The 24,478-nt window shown below is 36.2% G+C and overlaps 1 protein-coding gene across 4 annotated transcripts in view; it reads right to left on the bottom strand.

Moving 5' to 3' along the window:
* The window catches only part of ARHGAP15 (Rho GTPase activating protein 15), a 326,436-nt gene that overhangs the window by 123,976 nt on the left and 177,982 nt on the right, over positions 1-24,478 (bottom strand). For all 4 annotated transcript variants that reach the window (XM_074828524.1, XM_074828523.1, XM_074828525.1 and 1 more), the window contains 2 exons: positions 14,091-14,213; positions 4,989-5,087 (listed from right to left, as the gene is read on the bottom strand). In XM_074828524.1, the coding sequence (XP_074684625.1) occupies positions 4,989-5,087; positions 14,091-14,213 (222 nt within the window). The remainder of the gene's footprint in view (positions 1-4,988; positions 5,088-14,090; positions 14,214-24,478) is intronic.

The raw sequence follows: 24,478 nt of genomic DNA on the forward strand, positions 1-24,478 counted from the left end.
ACACTGAATATTTTGCAGTATGAGACTTTGTGTGTGTGCATTTCTGCAATGGTACTATGCATAATCAAATCGCAGCTATGGACATTAAAGCCAAACTGAGTCTTGATTTTAGGTGTTTTGGATGCCTTTGAGAAATCTGATTTTCAGAGAGCAAGCGCTTAAAACTTCTTTCAAAACTGTATCTTCTTAAAATTGCACACCTAGCCTGTAAGTGCCTAATGGTCACTGCTGAAGTCTCGCTAGCGTACCCAGTCCTACCCCAGCAGATCAGCCCCCAGAACAAGAGCTCTATGCTCAGGGATTTTTTGTGGCTGCTCTTATTTAACATGATTTGTTCACTGGAGCTCAGAGCAATGAAACCCAGTAAATAATATACTGGACAAACAGAGAAGATAACAAAAGGAAATAGTTAAGGTACTATAATAATTTTAGCCATTCTTTTTTTCAGGTCACTATAATCTGCCCAAAGATAACTAATTGTTCAAAGTAAACATTCCACTCCGACCACAAAAGGAATCCATTACACAAACATATAATTCACAGTCATTTTTAGTGGGTTGTAAACAGTTTGGAATGAGCATAAAATGGGACAAAAATCAAAGTGAGCATTTAGAAATGAAAAAGTGTTTGCTACAAAAGGTCAGTCCCTTTACTTGGCAAACTATGTAGAAAAGCCTGGGAAAATGTTGAACACACAAGCAGTAAGGGAATTTTAAAGCCAACAACCTCCCTGTTTCTTTAAACAGACATCGGAACCTATAACTGGATCCTGTCAAACAAACGACAGCAAAAAAACATAACAGCTGCTAAGAAGTAAAGTTGAAAGATAAAGTTTTCTAAGCTAAGAACCTTCTCAGAAGTGGACTAAAGGTCTTTCTTAAATCTTTAGGCAAGGTTATGGATCCCAGGGTGGCTTTTAGGCATTGAATCAAATATGTAATTTTGTGTATCATTCCTGTCAGAGCATCCTGTGCTCCAAGAAAAGCAACAGAAAACAATGTCTGCAATGTCCAGTTTAGAGTGGATACGGTACCTGTAATCATCAGCTTTGCTGCCTGCAGTGTCATTTTTCAAGTCATTTAGGCTGATTTGAGAACACTAACTTGGATTTGGGAACGGAGGGAGAAAATGAAGGATGTTTCAAAAGAGAGATGAACGTTAAATTATATTTCCCTGGAGCATTAGTACTGTATTTCTTTACAAAACCTAAACTACACTAGATACCCTCGGTAGGTTTAAGATACTGACTGCTCGGGGTGTTCATTTACTCTGTCATTAGACACACAGACAAATGATCATCCCTGGAAAAAGGTTTAGTATCAGACTGTTTTCACACAATAAAATGTTACTATGAGAAGTACTGGATGGCATTCTGTTTAGGTACAATGCAGACTGGTATTTTTATTTTTTTTATGCGTTCTATTCATGTCTTTCACATATTTAAAAAAAAAATGCAAAAAACCAGCCAGGACTTTTAAAGGGTCGTGGATAACAAAATAAATAGGCGACTCAAGAAATGACTGGAAATAATATCTGGCCTAGAAACACCAAAAGTCTTGCAATGGGCCCCACCCTTGGCAGGAGTGCACAGCATGTAAGTTATAGTACACTGAGAGGATTGTCCCAGGCTTCCCTTGAAGCAGCGCTCAGCTCAGGGTTGGGACTACCTATCAGAGACTTTCTGGGGACTAGAAAAAGTGTGGAATAGAGATTGAAAAATTCAGGTCAACAGATAGACACAGAAAAGTCTGAGTTACATCCAAGGTAGGTATTGATGGCAAAGTAAAAGACTACATGGAAAAAACAAGGAATACACTGTTCCGTGAAATAATTTCCCTCCAAGTCCCTGAGAAAGTAAAAAGTTAAGAAATGTTAGTAAAGTTTGAGTAGCCACTGTACTTCTTCAATCTGATTATTGCATGGTTCAGAATTATTCTCTTATCCTCACCAGCTCACATCATATACCTGGGATTTTTTTTCCATTTAGGATATTGATACCAAGGGTGCAACGCTCTTTGTTACTATTGACTATATATCCTATATATGCTATTGACTTCAGTGGCACAGGTCTGTATAGCTAAATACTTGGGAGAAGACGTTCATCAAAAATTATGAATGAGTAAAAAATACAAGAAGAATGAAGAAAAAAACTGAGATTGCTTAAAAAAACAAATGTGACAATCGCCTTGCAAGTTTACAAGAACAGGAACATTTTTATTGACTCTATTAAACTCCACTACCAGCTCTGCAAGATGGCTGAGTAAATGCAGAAAGACCCTCCGATTCTCAGTCTTATTTCAATAACTACAAATAGCAAGAGAAGCTGAAAAAAAATGGAATTCACTCTTGAACAAGTGAATCCTTGTCATATAGATAAGTATGCATTATGGTGTGAGAATTTTTAGACCAAACCTTATAAAATACTTCTGTCCTGAAATGGTGAATAAACAAAGAGTAGCCTAGGGGATAAATGACCAAAATCTGATCTAAGTTGCAGCAAAATGCTTTCAAAATAATTCCTTTGATTTCAATGTAGATAATAATTTTAAAATAGTGTAACTGAACAGGAAATCTTGCCAACAGTTAATGACACCCTCTACATTTTTAATCTGTGAGAGAATATTACTACAGTTGGCTATTGTATGTAACCTCATCTACACAGGAAAATGTACTAATTAATATGGTTTATTCAGATCACTGATAGACTTTCTCTCTGTGAACAGTGGTAATGTTTTAAAAATCAGAAGACCAAATAGAAAATCAATAGGTAAGCAATAATCAAAACCGTGAGCTGATAAATAAGAACACAACCGTTCAGCAAAGTATGAATGTTTTGTAAGCAACATTTAGGGTTAGTCTCCTAAGGTCTTTTTTCCTAATAATCCTTTATCTTAAACGAAGCATGTGAGTAACATTTTTGGTACAGTTACAGTATGTAGATGATATATTTTCTAAATAGGAAAAAAAGCTTTTCTACCACAGCCAATATGCCAGCTGTACTGAGTATCTAGGCCATCTTACTAAGACTATGAAAGTAAACATACAGTTTTCATTAAATGTGCCTTTCCCATAATTGGTACATAAGTATTTCCCATGACTCTGCAGTTGAGTATCTTGGCTGGAGGCATATCTGGCCATTAAGAGGAGGGCTTCAGATCTGTTGAGTCTCAGCCATGCCGGGAGACTTGGCACCTCCACATACTGCTTCCTAATACCAACCCCGGTATAAAATGTCATCAGAAGCTTGCATAAACATTGGACTTAGCTTCACATAAATTACTGCTGTCCTGAGATAGTTTATGCCAGAACTTAGTAAAAACAACACTTTGAGTAAATAGAATGTGAGTAAATGCAAGCATCTTAATCCAAGAATATGATAATAGAAAAAAAACCTGTATATCAAATATAAACTCATAAATATAGCGATAAAATTAAATTTTTATCTCATGTCATATGATTAGCTTTTATTTACATATTAGACTCACTAAAAGGGGGAAACTTCTCTAAGTCACAGCGAGTTTGAAGGAAACACAAGAACAATAATGCAATACTCGGAATGATGAACTCCTTTCAAGAAACAGTGATATTTTCATTTTCTTCCGTGAATATTTCTCTGATAACCACACAGATAATAAACATCCAATTAGGTTTCTTGGATTTTTCTATTACAGTTCAGCAGTGCAAAGACCTCTGGCTTCACTTCTCCTGGAGGAGTGGTCAGATATCACAAAACATCTATGAAATATCTAGCGCATCTTTTGGAGAACCTCTGCTAAGATCATAACTGAACAGTCAATTAGACATGTTCTGCATGGTGTGGCATTTTTATAATCTAATCTCTGCCTTTCCTTTTCATGTTCTGAATTTCTCCTCACAATTCCTCCTCTATTAATAGTCACTTCACACATTTCTCCCTTTTCTTTGTCTCTTTCTTTATCCAGCCTCCAGCCTTCCTCCAAAAAACCAATGCTACTATCTCCCCCTACCGAACGATCTCCAGTTTTTAGTCTCTGACTTCCTGCCAATCATTCTGGGAATAATAATATCCCAGTGTTCTCTTTGTTGTATAATTAAAGCATGAATTTTCCAGAGTTTGAAACTCCAGGGTAGTTTTATTGCACCTTTCACTGTAAAACCAGGTAACAATGATGGAATTAAAATAGCTTTTTCCTTTGTGGTTAACGGTCTAAGTATCTTTTTATTTTTCATTGTTCTGAGACTCCAGTATATGGCAGTGGCAATGGGTTCACCCAGCCTTATTCTGAAAATAAATTTTCTATCTTTTGCAAGATATATGTTTCCCCAGATCCCTGGAACAAGTTGTAAACTTGTAACAGATGGTGATGAAGCCTCACATTTTTATACAATACATTTTAAGATTCTGCATCTACCGCATGTACCTTCCAAAGAAAATGACCTTCAATGAGAGAAGATACACTCTGCAGAAAGGAAGGCAGGCAACGGTGTTAAGTACATCTTTTTTATACTACAAAAATCCTTCTCATTAATCAAAACTTTTAATGAGGATGAATACTCATTCCAATATTCTTATAATAATCTGGCTTTTAAAAATAACTGTAAAAATTAGACACCTGCACACATTAAAATAATATGGTCACGCTAGAATAACATTTATTTTGGTTGAATGCAATTCAGGACTTAGGAAAAAGTATTGGCATTACACTCACCAGAGACTTCAGAATGAAAGTTACTGACATTTTATTGATATTTAGCATTTGCTTACCCAGAGAAAGACTAAAACAACAACATGTCAAACAAAATATAAGGAATAATCAGCATGAGTGGGTTCTATTAGCGTCTTATCATATAAAGAAAATGAAGATACAGAATGTGATATAGTTCAGTTCATAACTATATTATAAATTGAACTGCCTGCCTACCTTGGCAATTCAAGCAGAGTTACAAGGTTAAAGTTTTGATTACTAAAATTTAAAAAAAAAAATAGTGTTAAATGTTAAGGAACTCACCTCTTTTTTCAACAGCTTTTATACACAGTCTTACAAACTGTGGGACTGTAGATTTCTCATGCTCACAAACCAAGTGCAAATGGGAGCCAAAAATTTGATCTACATTTGGAAAAAAAGAGGAAGATACATTAAGGCATATTATTAGTAGTGGGATTTTTCTCTCTTCTGAGCTTGCATATTAATTAAAATCTCAGCTATTGAAGATGGACAAAGTTGGAAACAAATCCGGTTTGATTCCTAGCGGTCATTAGCTTCTGCCACACAACCAAATCTCTCAGTATCTGCCACCCATAGCACTTGGATACTTCCCCCTGGGTTCAAGTTTCAACTGCTATTTACACCTTGACTTTGACCTTTCTGAGGCTTGAAGGTCTCTGAAGTTTTCTTGGACCTGTCATAAAAACGTGAAGGCCATTCTAGAGATACAGCTCCATATCTTGTTGAATCCAAAATTCTACATGATACTAGCTGTTGTTCCAAACCTGAAACTCATATTGTTGGGTAGCCTGTCTTCTCCATGCAGACGGAGTTTCAGTCTTGCCATACAGTACAGTAGGAGTGCAAGGGCTTCATTACTTTGCATCTTTAGGCCTTAGTACAATGTCACTTCATCTTTACAAGAGGGGTTTTTTTTAATCCTCAAATTACCTGTTTAAAAAAATAGAAGATACTAGATGTCTTTTGATGAGGACTGAATCTTAAACTCAGTGTAACTTGTGATCTGTGTTGTTTCTTTGATGAACAATTGTTTAATTAGATAATGCTACCTTTCAGGTTTTATGATTTTAAAGTTTTGATCAACTTTGAATGTTGATCTTAAAACATATTTGTATAAGGTTAAACTCTTCAGATTACTAATTAGCTACCTGCACCTCATTTCTGCTCTATATGTTTGAGAAATTATGAAAAGAGCAATCAGTAATGGGGACATTGTCAGCTAGAATCAAAATGAATCAAACAGATGAGAGAAACTAGTCAATAGGAGCCAGTTAAATGCTCAAACAATAGGAGTGTACTATCATCATTTATGCAAAGAGACAGTCTCCATATAGCATTTCAACAGAGTACTACATTTTGGAAATTGGCGTAGAGGCTTTGAAAATATTTTTATAGATAGCTGAAGGCTAGTAGCACAAGGCTGGGCTCTGCAGAGCAAACCCAACAAGGACGCTCACTTGCAGAACAGCAGGAGCTCCTGCCATCCCCTACAGCTCCCAGGGCACTTCCTCCATCGTCAGTCCCACCATCTTCTACCATAATTAGTCTGAGCACTTCTCCCTCCAAGCTGCGCACCTTTTTCTCACTAACAGGGAAAACCCCATTTGTTTATTTTCTGCTTTACAAGGAGCTTTGTTTTTCTGTCATTAATCACTACTATTTCTTACTAAGCTAAGATTTCAAGAGCAACTTGATTGCCTTTTCTTTCCTAATGCCCCAGAGTAGGGAACAATCAGGGAAGCAACATGCAGTGCATGGGATGGTTTGGACTTCTTGATGTGTATCAGGGAAGTTTATTCCAACACCTCCCAATGCATGTGATCTGCATTCTGGTAGAGTACATCAAAGCCTGAATTTAAGTTAGTCGGAGTTTCGGCTGCAGAAGGGATGGAGGACTGGGTTCACAGAACTGCACTGAAGAAGGTTGTGTGCATGTGTGGCGTTAAGCATTAGCGAACAGTCTGTTACATGTTTTGGGGTTATGTTTCTGACAAAGCACAGTCTGGTTACATTTTCTTCATAAAACATTTATAGCTGCCTTCAGTGGTAATTATATATACAGAGATTTATGATTAAAATGTACTAGCACTTCCTCTTTTGACATCTTAATTGTTTTTTAAAATTTTAGCAAAGACCTGTCAAATTCTTTGCATAATATGGAATGGTCTCCAATGTAAAATATTAAAAAAAAAAAGTATCTTATTTGGTGGACAAAGACACTTGTAAACAATTTCAGAAGTAAAACAGGCAAAGAACTGCACTGTGTTTAGATGGCAATACATGAAGAACAGAAACAAAATTAATTCATGAATGCTCAACAACTTCTATTCTCTACTATAACCACTTTATAACCAACTTCCAGGATTATTTTGCAGTTACTCTTTGAGTCCCCAGTATGAATGCAAAATACTTGATATTCCTGGGAGGAAAATTTTAAAAGGCTGGAAACTGTTATGCAATTCTCACCTAGTCCATTACTTCTTTTCTGGGTGCAGATTCTGCACCATCTCCAGCAAAATGTTTAACCTCATTTTATGTACCTTTCAGTATATGGATATAGCCACATTCTATATCCTGCAGTTAAGCTTTAAAACACCTCTTCTTTAGAAAATAGGCACTCAGGATTTTTGTCTTGAACGGAAGGGGCAGCAAATCAATATTAGTAGTAGCTGGGCATCAAAAGAGATTGTGGTAAAACAGCACACAACTTCTCTGGATTGTTTTTTTCCCCTTGTAGAAAGTCATGAGTATTTATAAGTACCTGATCTCATGAGTCATCCAAATACTCCGAATTCTGGGTAATCCTGAACCGCAAACTCTGTGACTCTCTCTAGTCAATTGATTTTTTGCTGGATCTGCTTCTGTACATAAACATGGGAATGGCAGTAGTTACACTGCCATATTTACACTCTTAGAGGTCACAGGAATAGTTGAGGAACACTCAGATAAGATCTATTTTTGCAGTATTTTGAAAACAAGAAATTATAAGAATGGCAAATTACTAACTTTTGTAAACTACATTTAGGTGCAACTAAGATTAAAATATTATTTTCTTATTCTTTTATAGGTGTGTATATATATTTTAAAACTAGTTTAAGGGGAAACTGTCCAGGACATTTTTGCAGTAAATAAGAACTGCTCCCAAAGGGATAAAAGAAGCAGAAAAGCCTTTGTTTGATTTATTTGTGATAAGGCCCTTCAAAACTTCATTTTTTATGACTCGAAAAAAAAGAAAGATGTACACAACACTCCTAACCTCCTGTTATGACAGTTTATGTTTCCTATCCAGCTTATTTAACTCAAATGCCTGGGAAATAGACACAATTACCACCTTATGGAATGCTACTTAACTTTAAATGCTCCCCTCTGAATAGAAATCCACTTTATCTTCTCAGAGTTATTCCAGTTTCTCAGGAATTATTTCCTCTATAGGCTCCTGAAATGCTCTTGTTTCATCATTTAAAAATTTAAACTAACAATTGTTCAGAAATATCTTTTATTAGAACAAAGGCAATTCCCATACAGTGGATTCTGTTCACAAGAGCTTGTACAAAGGAGCTGCATACTATGCCCATATACAGCTTTAATCATTCACTCTTTCAGCTGTTATCAATTTAAAACCAATGAAACTCCCACACTGAGTCCATTTGAGCAGTCAATTTTAATATCTTGGGGCATCTGTAGTTATTCTGAATTGGCTGCAAAAGCAGAACTAACAAGTTAAGCTCTAACCATAAGTCTACATCAGGCTGGTAAACCATACATCAAACACAGACAGTTAGTCAATACTGTAGTATGAAAAACCAACAAGCATTTTTAAGAAGAGCAATATATTCATAATATGTTTGGTGGTATGGTTTACATTACACATCCCTGATATCCACACATTAAACTTTCTATTTAAGATGGTGGGGTGTGTGACAGCTTTGCACATGGATATAAAATGAGACACCAGAAGAGGAGGGAATGGACATTTGCAAGTTGTATAATATAAAATGATGATTACAGCTGCAATGAATTGCTCGTTCTGGGGAGCTTCAAGTTTTCCCTGAGCCTGACAGAGCTACTTTTTTGAGTAGCTCTCGCAGGCTGCAGCAAAGCCACTAATTCTGAGCTGCAGAAATCTAGTCTATGGGAGACAATACTTCTGGAAAAGAAACAATTAAAACAAAATCACTAAAGCCACATCCTCACTGAGAATGTCATTGTTTAACTGTTCTTGGTGTACATGGATGAGATGTGGCCACATTTGGAAGGAAATCATACTTCAGTGTTTTTTATTAAAAAAACAGGGAAGGGCATGGCTAATATTCCCATTTCTCAGGGAGAAGCTCAAGTTCTGACATGAGAGGAGAACGTATAATGGTGTAATGCCCAAGTTTTTAGAAACACATATCTATGTAATTCAGTGCCTTCCAGGAACAAAGTTAACTCTGCTACATCTGGATTTGAACTGCTGGACTACCAGAGCTTTGTATCAACATCTAAATTGTTTTCTTTGCATCTGTTTGAATGTTGGGAGGGAAAAGGGGGAAAGAGAACAAAAAGGCAAAATAAGAGAGGAATGTACAGAGAGACAGAACAGTAGGTGCCACAGCAGTGAATTTTTTGGGATGTAGTTGGAAAGGGCCATATTCTGAAAGGTGACTTCTTCTAGCTACTCAATACGTAGAGTCAGATATATTAAGTCAGACATTAAAATGATGCTGATCCCAGACAGAGGCTCCAAATAATGCCACGACGCTTTTACAATAAGTGGACCAGGTCCTCAGCTGACTGAAGTCAGTGAGGTTGTCAATGGAGCTCCCCTGATTTATGCTAGCTGGGAATCCTGCCAGTCCTTTTAACTTGGAGATTTACTATATATCGTTGATCTGTGATGGTCATCAATTTAAAAAAATTACATTTGTGAACAGTTACTATTAAGTGGCATATGAACTGCCAGATTTGTTTTACATTCTCAGAAAAAGGGAAAATAGAGAGTACTGCAGACACTAGTCTCTTTTAAGAAATTATGGTGTTTTACTGGGGACAAGAGCTCATTTGAATTTAAAGACAGTGAGTCTGCTGTACTCCTCAAAACTCTCCAAAAATTAGATATTTTAAAATTATCTGAATTATTTCTGACCATCATGTCAAAGGAAAAAATCAATTTCTCCAGTGTTTACTCATCCACAGGGTTTGGGAAACATACTTCCGAATGTCCACATAGTGGTCACGGAAAGAAAGAAACACCCTTGTGACCCACTGGCCCTGCAAGTCAAAAGACAACATTTCCTAACTTTCTCTAACTTATTATGGGCACCAGATCACTTGCTAAATTCCTGTATATCCCAGAAGAACACACCAAAGGTAGGTCTTAATCTACTCTTTTGGACTTCTCATGAGCATTACACTTATTACATTGAACTACTCCAAGGTCCATTGAGACGTATGAAACAGTAAAGATGTTTTCCCTTGTCTGGAAATAAAATGGTTGGTGATCTCTGTGCTGCTATCTGCACAACCACCAACATATGCTGAGCCCTGTTCTATAGGCTATCAAGCCAAATCACAGCTAGTTCCTTTCACTAGCAATTGAGTGGCTTTTATTTTCATCTTGAAACAGTTGTAACCATTCCAATTTTTATGCTGTTTTGGTTTTTGCCTTAACTTAACTTAGGAAATAAATTTAGTGAAGTTCCTTCAGTATCTAGCTTTTGGGGAAAAAAAGCCACCCCAAAAAAAACCCTACATTAATTTCTTGCCAGTTTTCCTCATTTCTCACAGTGTCATTTATGTTGTTATTCATGTTTTTTACCATTTACTGAAAGTGTATTTTGTGATAGTCTATTACTAACACAGCCACCATAGCTTTAAAATCGCAGTTTCACAGAAGCACTTTTTTTGTGGACTAGAAAGGCTCAGAAATCAGGAAGTTAGCAGGCCAATATCAAGTTGAAGGTTGGCAATTCATTTTGGGTAATATTAAATCATGACAAAGCTCAAACATAAAGATCAAAGTTCAATTATAGACTATAAAGTAGTTTTAAAAGAGAAGATTTATATATTATTTTTCTAGCATATTAGTGCAGATTCTGTAAATTCTGAGAATATTTCAGTCCCGAGGAACTGAGGACCCCTGCCCTAGCATATAAATTTGAACACAGTTATTCTCAAAATAACACTGTAAAATGACAGACACCAAACATGACTCTTATTTTCTATTTCTAGCTCTGCATGCACGTGTGGATATATATGAACATAAGTGTGCATGTAGACACATACACATTACACAAAATTACTGTATTACACATCATCTCAAAAATGGTTCAAAATGTTTCTAGACCAAAGATATTTTGTGTAAGCATGAGTGAGGTGGAACAAGGAGGACTGATGATCTTCATTAGAGCTCTCACTGAAGCATGAAAAGCCCATTGCAATGAATGGAGCCAATGTGCTGTTCCCATTCTGGCTTTTTTTACGCAAAGGACTAGAAAGCAAATGGGACAGTGATGACAAAAATAACTTTTTGTCATGTAAAGCATCAGCGTGTCTTCATCTTCAGATCAACATGCAACTAACATTTACATGTTGGTCTGCTACATTCCCTTGCCTATTATCCTCCTACTTCTTATTCTTCTCATTTATTTACTACATGGATATTTGCTGCATTCTACAGAAACAAAGTTTTGTTAAGAGTTAAATGACAATCACATAATTTCTAGATTTTCTGATAACAGTGTTGGCAGAACAAAGTACCCCAGGAGATCAAACTGCTATTTAATTTTGAAGCCTGTATTCCCAAATTTGGTTAATGCGGAGAAACGTGTTGAGTCTTCTGGCCAAGAGTGTACACATCAGTGACTAACAGAGCACAGAACTGTGTTTAAGTGAACTTACCACCTTAAAATGTATTTACCCACGACTATAATTTACGTGTTAAATTTATTGGAGTTTTGGTTCCAATGTGACATACAATGTAAAAAATCAATATAGATTTGAGAGCTTTATAGTGCCCCTGGCAAATATGAATAGCACTTGATGAAAAGTGAAGGTTTTCACAGCACCTACAGTGCCACTGCATTGGAGTAATTAACACCACACGCTTCACAGATATTTATATCAATTCTTCACTAGCACACAGAACAGCTCTTTGTCAGAAATTCGGTACCAAGATGTCCTGCAAGGCTTTAGACACACTTTTATTACGAGCCCCTATTTTAAGGGATTTACAATTCTGACAGAAGTATTTCCCTATGGGATAAAAGTTAGTATGCATGTTCTCAGAGCTGGAGGAATTTTTTCTTGTAAAAATTGGTTAACATTTTTTCCCTTAAGAAACGAGCAAATAAATACTTTTGAGAGGTTTCTGCAACCATTTAAGTCACCTTTAGAAAAATAAATAGATGCATCTTATAATACAAAATTTGGCAAGCTTTTCACTTTTAATCTGGGTGGTTGCATTTTGTGATTTAAAAATATTCTAATGTGAGCCTAAAAATTAACATTTAAAAGTGGTCTCTCTATAAGCACTGCAACTGCATTTTCATAACATTTTAACAGATTAAGGGATAAACTCTGGTGAAGACAATGAAGGAACCTTATCAAATGAGCATTTCACATAGACTTACCGTATATTGGAATTAAGCCGTGCTAACGAATCCTGCCTCATTTGCATGGCCAAAACCTAATCCTAATGAAACTTCATGGTAGATAACTAACATGTTTTCTTCGTGGTAACATTAGTTCAGTAGTAAAACTGTGCTGGGTACCGATTCCAAATGACTGTGTCACAAATCATGCATCTTCGTTAGCCGTGGAAGACTACCCCAGGTAGAACCAAGCTATGTTTATGAATCAAGAGCTTAATACAACTGTAGCCAAGCCCAAATTCATCTGGCTTTCCTAGAGAGATATATTAGAGGGTGGATTTGAGTTATGCTAATGAATCTGGATTTGTTAGCAGGGATCACATCTGATCCCTATGTAACACCGCAGGAGATTCATCAGCTACACTTTATTAAACTAAAAAAACCAACCCTTAAATCCAGAAATTAAAAGACTATAAATTACAATTCTATTACTGTAACAAGCGAAAAAAACTAATATGATGCATTCAAATCCCACCCTCAGCCCACAGAGTACTGCAAAGAGGCAAAACCCTCCAATGTATTGAAATCAGATACTATGAATGTGTAAGGAGAGATCCTGAAAGTTTGCTGTGTGAATGTACACACCTCACACACACACACACATATATATTTATAAATTACATTTTTTTAAAGTTCTATGACAGATAGAAGCAAAAGCCCATCACGAAAGCACATAATGATTTCATATAATGAAGACTTTCTTACAGTAAACAACATTGCACTGAAAATTTCTGCATGTATCTAAAACATAAGATCTTAATTCATAAAATCTTCTCCTTCTCTTCAGACATGGGCCCAGCTGGTGTTTAACTCTTGTGGCTGCTTTAGCTTTTGCTGGCTGGGGTCAATCTCTTGGCCCAGGACAGACAAATTTAATACACACTAGCAACACCCCTTGCCATTTTTGACACACCACTGGAAAACTCACACTCCAGAGATTGACAGGGGCTGCTGGCAAAATGCCTCTTTCTAGTCAATTTGCATGTGCAGTTGTGGGTTTCACACATAATAATTTGGGAGTGCGTAAATTTTTAAAGCATTATTCCAGACAATATTTGAAAACATGGCTTTGCTTGATTATTAGTGGTCAGAATGCTACTGCCTTCAAGTTAACTTCCAGCTTCTTAGCAAAACGCTTGCTCCTTGGATAGACTAACAAACATGTTTTATCAAAGAAACAATTTTTTAAGGATATGTGAAAGTGATGGCTGACCAACTTAACAAAAAACTGGAGTAAGGAAAAAAAAAAAATCACAGATTCAAAGCATTTATTATTCACTGGCATGTATTTTAAATTGTTAAAAATATATTTTGTTAGCGAGTTAGAAAAATAATGAGAGAAGACAGCAGAAAGTATTCCAGCCTACAAATTAGTCAGCACAGCATCTGAAGTTCCTACTTCAGATTCTAAAATATAAAACTATACCAACATGAGTTTCTTAAAAAGAAACGGAGTTGTGCAGCATGTTGATTTGCAATGTGCATGGTGGGTGCCTGTGTTAAATGGAGGGGCTTCTACCACCTGTACACCAAAACAGAAAAACTGAAGCAGTAGTCAGCACAGAGATAGATATAACCATACGTTGATTTTTTTCTTTACAGTTCAGCAGTGTAAGTTTTGTGAGATACAGCAACAAAAACATATCTAAGAAAAATTTGTCAAATGTACTTGTTCATTTAACCGAGAATGAAAAATTCATTTGTGAATTTTTACATGTTACTCCAAAAAAGTATATAAGACCAAACACACCTTTAATAAGTCCCTTTTCCTGCAATGTTTTCAAGGAGGGTCTTCGGGAGATGAACTTCTTTAATCTGCTTTTAACTCGGTTTCTGTCATTTGTGTCAGAAGCACTGTAGTTCAGTCTGAAAACTAAAAGAAATCAAAAGAAAAAGCTTCAGTGAAACAATATTTTTAAACTAATAGCAGTTTTCCCAAATATACTTATAAAATGATGTGCATAGCCACCCTAGTAAAATCATGCGGTAGGTCAGCAGTGTAGCTGGTTGGATAGTTCAAAACATCTGATTAATACTTTTGTGAATAAACATGATGAGTTCACTCTGCTGGTTATTCACAGAGTTGTATTATTTATTGCCCATAAGTATTTGGATGGCGACCAGTTTACTCATGAAATGTTCATGAATCCCACAAGTTTCACATGGATGATTTTTCAACTAAAACTCTGGACTTAAAGCGTGCTATGCACTATTAGCTATATACTACTTGTTATGAGAAAGGATGGATGGTTACACCACTAGCGAAGGACTGAATTCTCTTGCCAAGATGGATTAAGCGTTATATATATATTTAATGCAGTTATAGAAAACATGGCTATATGCCATGAAATCTGTGCAAGATGCATTAATTTATGGAAAGAAAAGTATTCCCGTCCTAATGATTATATTTTATTATATTTAGGCATTTACCAAACTGAGAAACATTTTGAGCTCAATTTATTCCTGCTCTGTGTCAAAAAGACATAGAACCCAGATGCAAAAAATCCCCTGGAGGAAGTTTCAAAGGCATAAATTTAACTTTTTCTCTGCTGAGGTGCTTACAGGGCACCATCATAGCTATCAAAATAAGCACTATTTGTAGGAAGGAGAAACTCAGCATGCTCCAGAAGCAGTAGCGATGCCATGGGAAGATCATCCCCAAAGGTTTCCCTGAACCAGCAGATTTTTAAAGTTTTCTAACAAACCACATGAGCCTCACCAGCCTTGAATAACCCTTGTCCTGCATCCTGGGCTCTCTCACCCTGCCCATTACTCCAAATACTGAGCAGGGTAATGGGGCAGCCAGAGCTCTGCAGCCTTTCCTGGCAAGGATCTCCAGCTGAGAGGGGTGACTTCTGCTGCTTTCAGAGGAAAGAATAGCTTTCCATCTTCCCTTGAAAATCAATCAATCATCAATCAATCAATCAATCAATCCACCAAAACACAGTATTCTCCATAAATTGAACTCACAGGAGTTGGCCCACTGTCCCTTAAACAGAATTTCTAAAATCTAGCTGTGGTTACAGAGATGTTCCCTAATCTCCCCATCCAGATTGAATCTCCCCTATAATGCAGGATCCAAAGGAAGAGAGAGAGAAAAAATAAAATTATGATCAATATTATCAGACTATTTTGTAGCAAAAAGTTTTGCATAAGTTATAAACAGAACCAGAATGTTTAAAGGTGCACCATTATAAAACAATGGCAAGCGAAAACAACTGGTTAAGCAACAGTAACAACCCTGGAATATTGTGGTTTACATTACAAATCTGATTTTAACAGCCAAACTTATAAAATGGTTTATGCTTTGCTGTTGTCAAGGGAGAAAAACTTGCCAAATTGTTCATTTTAAGTAAATAGAACATAGCCAATTAAGGAAAGCAATATTTAAACACATGCTTATGATGATCAGAGCATAGTTTGCTTCTGATTTCACTACTGATTTTAACAGAAGAGTGCTCCATTTTCCCACAGCACTAAAATGACCCCACACATACTTCCACAAACTAGTAATCACACAGGACAAATAAAAGGACACTTTACTGGAAAATACACAGCTTGGTACAATAATCCATCACTTATGAAAAATAGAATTCACATTTTTTAATGGTAGCATTCTTGGAGTGATGTATCATAGAATATAAAGATTAGCATTCAATTGATGGCTGGTGCTTTTTTAACATTATAGTGGAGTACTTTTTGTTCGAAATTGAGCAATCCTTGGCAGGGACAAGCTAAAATTCCAAGTCACTTGGCTGTGCTATAAAAAGAACAACAAATGGATGTTTCTAATTCTGCATCTTAATGGTACTTTGAAACAGTGAAGTGAATTGTATTTAGTTTGGGGACTCTTGTTGCTTAGGGTCATTCTGTCCATAGCAATTCATATTTAGGTTTGCTTTTTCCTGCTTACAGTGAAGCTTCCCCACTGTAAATGATGCAGGAGTGAAAACGTCTCTTAAGTCACTTAAGATGCCTGCCACATTTCCCATTCTGTGGGACTCTGAAGAGTTTTATGCTCACTTGAACTACATGCTTAGCTCTGAGCATACACCAGATTTGTTAAGATGTTCTAACTGAGGTGAACGTGGTCATACTGTGAACAATAGGATAGGGGACTGTCAGCAGGATAAAGATCCCTCTGTTTAGAAAGATGCATTAACCCAGCTGGAAGTTTTATACCTGAAACAGTTATTATGGTGTTAAAACTACATCTAGAGGTAGGAATAATTATTGTCATGGATACTTTTGTATGTTCTATGTTGAGTTGTATAGCACAGAGTTAAAAACAGCAGCAAAGCTAATTTTGATGATTTTCTTATTTTATTCTATTAAGTATGTGTGAGTCACCAGAGGGAAACTCCAACTCTCCCAGAAATTCAAGGGTTTTGATAGCATGTTCCAAAACCAAGCTTAGCCAGAAATATTCTTATTGGGATATCATTTAGAAATATTCTTTCTCTTTCCAAACCATTCTTCTCGCGATATACCCACATTAAAATGACTTTGCTATTATATTTGGAAATACAAAGAGGACCAAATGTTACTTCCAAGAGAAAAAAAAAAAAAAAAGTAGTTCTAAAACTCAAAAACCACAATAAATACTTTTTGGAGTACCTTCCTTTTTAAATTTCAGGTTCTGGATTTGGCCAGAAGAATACTTCATGAAAGAAAGCTGGCAAACATCAAACATAAAAAAATGGAAAGCAGTTCCATATAGAAGTAAAATAAGACACTTAAGGACCTAAGAATAAAATAATAGGAAATAAAATCTACCGCTTGTTCTACTGTATGCTCCCTGGCATAAAAAGCATAGGTGTGCCTTCGATTCATTGTACTGAATAAACTCATATCCTCAGTTTCTGAAGCTATTCACAGTGACATATCCACATAAATGCTTCAAAACCAACACAGGATAATTCCCCTCCCTTTGCACAGACTCTTCAATTAAGTATTTCTTATATCGCACTAAGAGCTTCTGAGACAGAAAAAGGAAACCCATGCCTGCTTTTGTTGGGCCAGGGCCTTTTAGAGTATATGTAGAGGGGAAGCCAACAGAATTCAATATTATGCTAAATTTCTTCTGCTAGTGCAAGTGGGTGCAAGGACACTTCAATCCAGTAGCAAAAATGTAACGGATACTGACTGACTTTCACATTTGGCCAGAAATAAAGTTGGACCCTCAGATCTCAGAAAAACATTTCTGATGACTTTGGTCAACTTTATTAGGTCTCTATTTTTTCCACAGGTGGGAAAGGTATGAAGGGATAAATGAAAAAAATTGAACTATCTTTTCCTCAGACAATTTGCTCTAGAATTAAGATATATTAAACCACAACAGCTTATCACACCAGAGAAGTGCGATACATATTGGGTTCAAAAAGAAAATTGTATAAACACGTCATTAGGCATAAAAGAAAGAACACACCTTTGGCCCTTAATGTTGCATAACACTGTAATAGCATCAGCTGAATTAGGAAGGATAACTATAGGTTAAATTTTCTGGGAAAAAATAAAAATGCACCAAGAAAAAAATTACCTGTATTTTTTTGAACTTATATAAATCCTCTGAATACTTATTCAGTGCCCCAACTTTAGCCTTAATATTCTTAATAATATATAACAGGACTATCATGTAAAACCACAAAATAAAAGTCTGTACAAGAGTTTCTACACAAGAAGACAGGTGGAAGGAAAGAATTAATGCATTACCTCCATATCACACAGTTCTGCAGAAATAGTACCAGCAGGGTCAATGGAAGTTTTGAGGCGTACAGATGAAGAATTATTTGCTATAATTTAATGCACTAAACTGTATATATGATGTAATGAGACTAAACATATTAAAATTTAAGCAATATTAAGCAGTGGCTAACATATTTGCAAGGTGAAGTTACAAAAGCCTTTCTCCAGGGTTTTAGGATGGCCACAGCTAAAAGAACCAGGCAAGGCTCTAACTTTTTCAGGGCAAGGATCAAAATTTTTATGTGATTACTTTCTGTGAATTTAATCATGTACCTAGACAATATATTTCTAGCGTACTGTTTTTCCTCAGTGTGGTGTTCTGGGCAGAGCCTGAATGATTCAGAAAGGAAAATGTTTTAATATGTTCTAAACAGCTCCATATTTTACTGGCAAGATTTTGTAACTCCATGTAACATGATCTCACAATTCTTCCAATGACTTTTATTTCACTCTTAATTTACAAAACACTTATACCTAATCCCAAGGGTTTACCTATGATTAATTCCTGCCAGGTACAGTATATCTGAACACTTCTAACATGTTGAAAGCATTGGTTTTTGAAGAACTATCCATTAATGACTTTCTGAACTGTGACAATGGATATTGACAGTGCTTGTCAGACTAAAGCACTATTGATTGTCTCACATCATGTGTATTGCAAAACCAATTTCTTCCAAGTACCTCTTCCTAACTGAAATACGTTATTATGTTGCCTATCTGTTTATTATAACACCCAAAATTATCATATGTAATTCATTTGGATGGAAAGGGCTCACAAAATGAAGAGCAACTGTGGGAGTGAATAAGGCATTAAGAAATTCAAATAGCTTTACATTACTACCTTCTTTTCCATTACCCTTGTTCTGCAGGAAACATAAAAAACTACTCTGGACTGCAATTTTTTTTTAATACTCTTGAGGACTTCAAAATTTTAGAAAGTTCTTAGAAATTGAGATGACTTGTAGTATAACGACAACACCCATAATCTGAGATTTAATAATACTAAAAGTGACAAGCTTGACCATTGAAAATACAGAATACACCGATCAAAATCCTAACTGCAACATTCTTAAAATACATATGAACAGACCAATGGACTTAACTGTGATCTGTGATGTCTTAAACTAATCATTTTCTTAAGTGCTTTACAGACTCTTATCCAGAGTCCTCAACAGCATCTTGCAGGACTGAATCAAAGCTGAGATGGCAAAAGGGGAGGTAGAAGTAGGTCTCTATGACTTTGGATAATGAAAGTGCCAGTCTAACAGCAGAACTACCACATATGTGTGAAAATATTAAAGTAATTAATTAGTTAATTTTAAGTAATAGGAATGCTTAATTGCTGAGTGTCTTATCCTCCCGAAGAAATATATCTTAACATGCAGAGGCCTATGACTATGCCTACATTTCAGGAGACACTGTAATCTAAGAATATATAATGACTCATGACTTTAAGTTTTATTGGATTTAATTGGAACTCAGAATTCAACAGTTTTTTGGATATTTTTGACCAGCAGCAGATGTGAAACTACTGCTACTCCTTTAAGGAAGGAGCAACATGAATTATCTCCTGTATAATTCAGTGGTCAGTTTTTCAACCAGCACCAAAGTTTTGAGAGTGACAAAACCAAGTTCCTGCCTCCTTCCTTCTCTTTGTGATGTTCTGAGATGGAGTCAATAAAGTCTGCTCACTAAGGATAAAGAATTCACTTCATCTACTTTATTGATCTAAACACTTTTGTCAGTCATCCTATTTTATCCCTTAGTGAAATTCCTGGGCAGGTCTCATGAGTTATCCTCACACTATAATTACTATATCTTTTTTGTAGAAGAGTAAAATGAGAGGCAGATACATGGTCTGCTTAAAGGGACTACACAAATGATTGGTGGGGAAAATGCAAGAATTGAACATTACCTCTAATCCTTATCTTTATGATAAGCTTTAAAATTACAGATTTGATAACTACAGAGCATAGACCCAAGAACTGCAGCATCAGGTGACAGAATGGGTATCACTGGCCAGGAAACGCTTTTTTTGTTTGTATGGGCACCAAAGGACCTGAAGTCATTCAGGTTTATGGTCTCAAAACAGGTATTTTGCCGCAGCAAGTATATCTGCATTTATAAATGTTTATGAAGCAAGCTCAGAAATAAACAATAGGAAAAAGAAAACAGTGATTATACAGTACAAATAACTTTTCTGTAATATGACAGCCTAACAACTTAAGTGCTCAGTAGTGTCATTACACTTGTGAAATTTGTGTGCATTAGCAGTAAAGATTCAGTAAAATGACTACATAATTCATATTTTGCATCATGCTCTTATGCATATAAACTTAAAAAATTTTGTCCCCCACTAATAATAAATGGAAATAAATGAATATTATGTTAAATAGCACTACACACATTGTGAAACAAACTGGCACTCCGCATACAGCTTTTCTTAGTGATATTTGTACCATAAATATTTAGAAATGTAAAGCAATATTTCTGACTATGTATTGGATTTGTAAAGGAAGATCATACCAAACTTACCTGATATCTTTCTTGAATAAAATAAATGGGGTTTTTCTAGAAAAGGAAAATGCAATAGGCCAAATCTATCTGGACTTCAGTTGTGCGTTTGCTATGATGCCAAATGGGAAATTATTAGTTAAACTAGAGAAGATGTATAGAATTAAAACAATAACTGTAAAGTGACTAAATAAGGTATTAAAATGAGCTTTGTTGAAAGGAGAACTACTGTACTGAAGGAAAGTTACCACTGCAAGTCCTTAAATATTCTTGGAACTGATTTTTATGTTTTCATTAATAACTTCAACAGAAAAAGTAGGAGCATTCAAAAAATACTTGACAGTGACGCAAGGCTGGGAATCTGAGACAAGAATTAAGATATCAGATAAATTCTTAACAATTTTGAGACTGGGAGCTGGAGAAACCAGACTAGACCTAATACTACCCAATGCATGGTCAGAGAAGGATTAATACAAAATATTTCTCTGAGTGTGCAACCTTGAATACTCATGTGTGAGCTGGGAATTCATGCCAGGAAAGGTGCAGGCAGTAGCCGTGAGAAGTATCAGGAGAACAGGCTGCTGAGCTTTAGAAAGCGGACGGGGAGCTTGGCATGTTTGGCCAGCTAGAAAAAGGCTGAGAAAAGCTATGATTGTTCTCTACGAATTTGCTGGTGGGGTGGGAAAAGGAGCAGGAGATGAGCAGAGGACAGCAGGGAGGGAAAAGAGCTGTTTAAACCGAAGAACAATGTTGGCACAAGAATAAATGAATATAAACTGGCCATAATACGAAGTTCTAAAACACCCTTTCAAAGAAGTCGTGGTGGCAAATAAAACTAAAAGAATTTAAGATGAAGTATAATAAATTTATGAAAGGGGACACAGAACACAGTACCTTGTGACAGGAGGGACTGGACTAGATCACCCAGGACATGCCAAGGCTTGCTTTCCACAATTTTTTTGGTATTGTCACAATATTAGAAATGCTATTATACACACTTAACTTGAATATAAAAACCACAATGCCAGAAATCAATGAGTTCATTTTATTCATACAGTATGACCAGTTTATGTTCATGTAATGTAAAACATGTGGGACTTGGATGAAATCTGCTGCAGTACACAAAGTCAGACTATTCAGGCTCTAGGAAGAGACAGTACAGCGTGCTTGGGAAGGGGAAACTGGTCTCTCCAAGCTCGTGTCAGGGATTAGGACTCTTGACACAGCCTCTTTGCAAAAAAGTAGCTGCAGTCTGTTACCCTCCTTGAACTGAGGAGGGCAGTTTTGTATGAGCACAGATGACCAAGGACTCGTCTGATCTCAAGTCTCCTTCAATAGTTGCTTTCTGTTAAATTTTTAGGTAAAGAGTGATCTAATTACAGATGAGTACAGGCAAAAAGCAGGAGCATGATGGAGATGCTTTTTGTATTTGGTGTACTTCTCTCCTTTAGAGAGGGTTACTAAAATTCCCAGGAAAATACTTGATAACTTGGATGGTCTAACACATAGGAGTTGGACAGTGGTCCTTGCCCTTTGCTACCTGGGCAACTCAGTGCTGCCTTGTTCCAGTGTTTACAGCTGTACAGTCTCATCCCACTTATATAAAACACGATAGTTACTGAGGAAAAAAATTACAATATTTGAATTAATTACTTCTGAAATCGACATATATAATATGAAAATATTATTTAAGCAGACTTCCCAAAAGAAAACAAACATACAATTAAAGGTTGAGGAAGACAGAGCAAGGAGCTGAAGACTATTTCCAGATCGAGTTGAACAAATAATTTACAAGTAATACATTCAGGGTTTTTTGGAATACGGAATTCTGTTTATTGTCTTCTGTTGTGGAATATATGTCAATAACTTTCAGGTCTTTATGCTTAACTCCTGACTGAGTTAGTCTAAAAAAAATTTTCAACCCTTTGCAAATAATATTTACTTACACTAAATTGCTCAGACAAAAGGACAAGAAAATTATACAGTTGCTTTTTCTATCAGGAGCACCAGATAGATTGTTGTGCCAAAAGAAAACCCTTCTGAGTGGCTGGGTATTGCTGGCCATGGGTGAGCTTTTAACTTCAAAACCTACATATAATTCTGCCTTATGCTTTGGAAAACAAACTATCTGTAGAGAACAAGGGAGACTTGATATTGCTGTATTCATATCACCATTGTTAAGAATCATACAAATGATTCATATATTTAACTTTAGATGTGCGCTTGGATACCTTGTTGATTCTTTTATACAGATCAGATCTTACGGGACCTTTCCAGAAAGAATATCATACCAAATAATTTTCTTTTTATTGAGACTATTGTCAATTATATTTTGGACTTTTAAATTTAAGAAGTAAATTATTTTAAAATTTAATATTATTTCCATTGCAGTCAGCCTCCAGTTATATTCATAATCTTATCTTTTTTTGACCCATGATGAACTTCTAAAGGTTCTCATACAATAGAGTTTAGAATTAATTCATAGTGCATGTTATGAAAACCAACATGTTAAAATTATTTATTGCCAATGAGAAATGGTAGTGACATTTGTCTGTTTATTTTTTGCTTGAAACCACAGGTTCCAGTATATTTTTCTCTTTTAATACAAGTTTAGTACTTTCTAGTGAATGTGAATGTCATAGTTTATGAAGGAGAAAGGCACACCCATTATCTTTAAAGTAATCAAAAAATATCTCGCCGAAGACCTGAAATCCATTTGCTGTACTCTGTTTGTATGTCAACTCTACTTTATCAAATTACCTCTACCTCAATCAAATCTTTAGAGTAAGTATAACTGAACAAAAGATCACCCATGACCGCATTTTTAAAAAGAATAAGTGGATGGATTTAAGCATCCTTTTTACTTCTTACTTTAAGTGAAAGTTTTGGTAAGAATCTCCAACATCTATATTCACATAAATATAAGCCTTAAACAAAGTGACCTTCATTGCCATAAAACTTAATTTCATGTTTCTATAGAAATTATTTCTATTTGTTAAAACACAATTGATTTTAAAACTTTTCAGCAGTTACAGCTCTTTCCTTACAAGATAGTGTCAGAGTTGCACTGCGAGGACACAGTAAAGACTTCCACTAAAGGTGCTTTGGGATCTGCATAAAATCAACATAAAAACATGAAGCAGACCGAAGAGACTATAGCTTTTGTGTGAGCCTACCCTGTGGAGGCTGCTAGTGGGAGAAGGTGCATAGATATGCTATGGGTCAGCCTCTTTCTTGGACTGAGAAAGGGTAATTACAGCAGGAAAAGGAAAGCCCACAATGAAGCTGCTGGTATATTTAGCCACATATTATGTTAGAAGTTTATGGTGTAAATTTGACTGCTTACCTGAAAGCTCTGATTCCAGTGTATTAAAGGTGTGGGCTTTTTTAGCACTGACTTTATCAGAAGTTTTCTTCTAATAAAGATCAGGTCATACCGTTCAGTTGTGTAACAGCAGACAGAAACTGTACGATGCCTTCTCTCTTCCTCATGCTACCACTCACAGCTTTGGCTGAGGTACAAGGTGGCCTGGGAACCACGCTGCCAGCTCCCCACAGCACCCACCCGCTTCCCCGAGAATCTGGTGGTGGCTCCTCGCCACACAAGGCAGCATGAGGGCAAGATGTGGGTCTGAAGAGGACACGCCGATGTGGTCAGCTAAAAGTAGGAGTAACTGAGACCCCAGAAATGAGCATGCCCTACACTACTAGTGCAATGCTCTTGCTGCAGTAGTAGCTGCAACCCCAAGTCCACCTGGCCCTTGCATAGGGGCTCAGAGGGGGAGGCACTGCAAGGCATGTGGTGACATTTAGTACTTCATCCAGTCTCCAAAACAGCTGCACTGGAACAAGCTGCCTGAGCAGGCAAACAATTACTAT

Source organism: Strix aluco, chromosome 6 (assembly GCF_031877795.1).
Source record: "Strix aluco isolate bStrAlu1 chromosome 6, bStrAlu1.hap1, whole genome shotgun sequence".
Taxonomy (NCBI): Eukaryota; Metazoa; Chordata; class Aves; order Strigiformes; family Strigidae; genus Strix; species Strix aluco.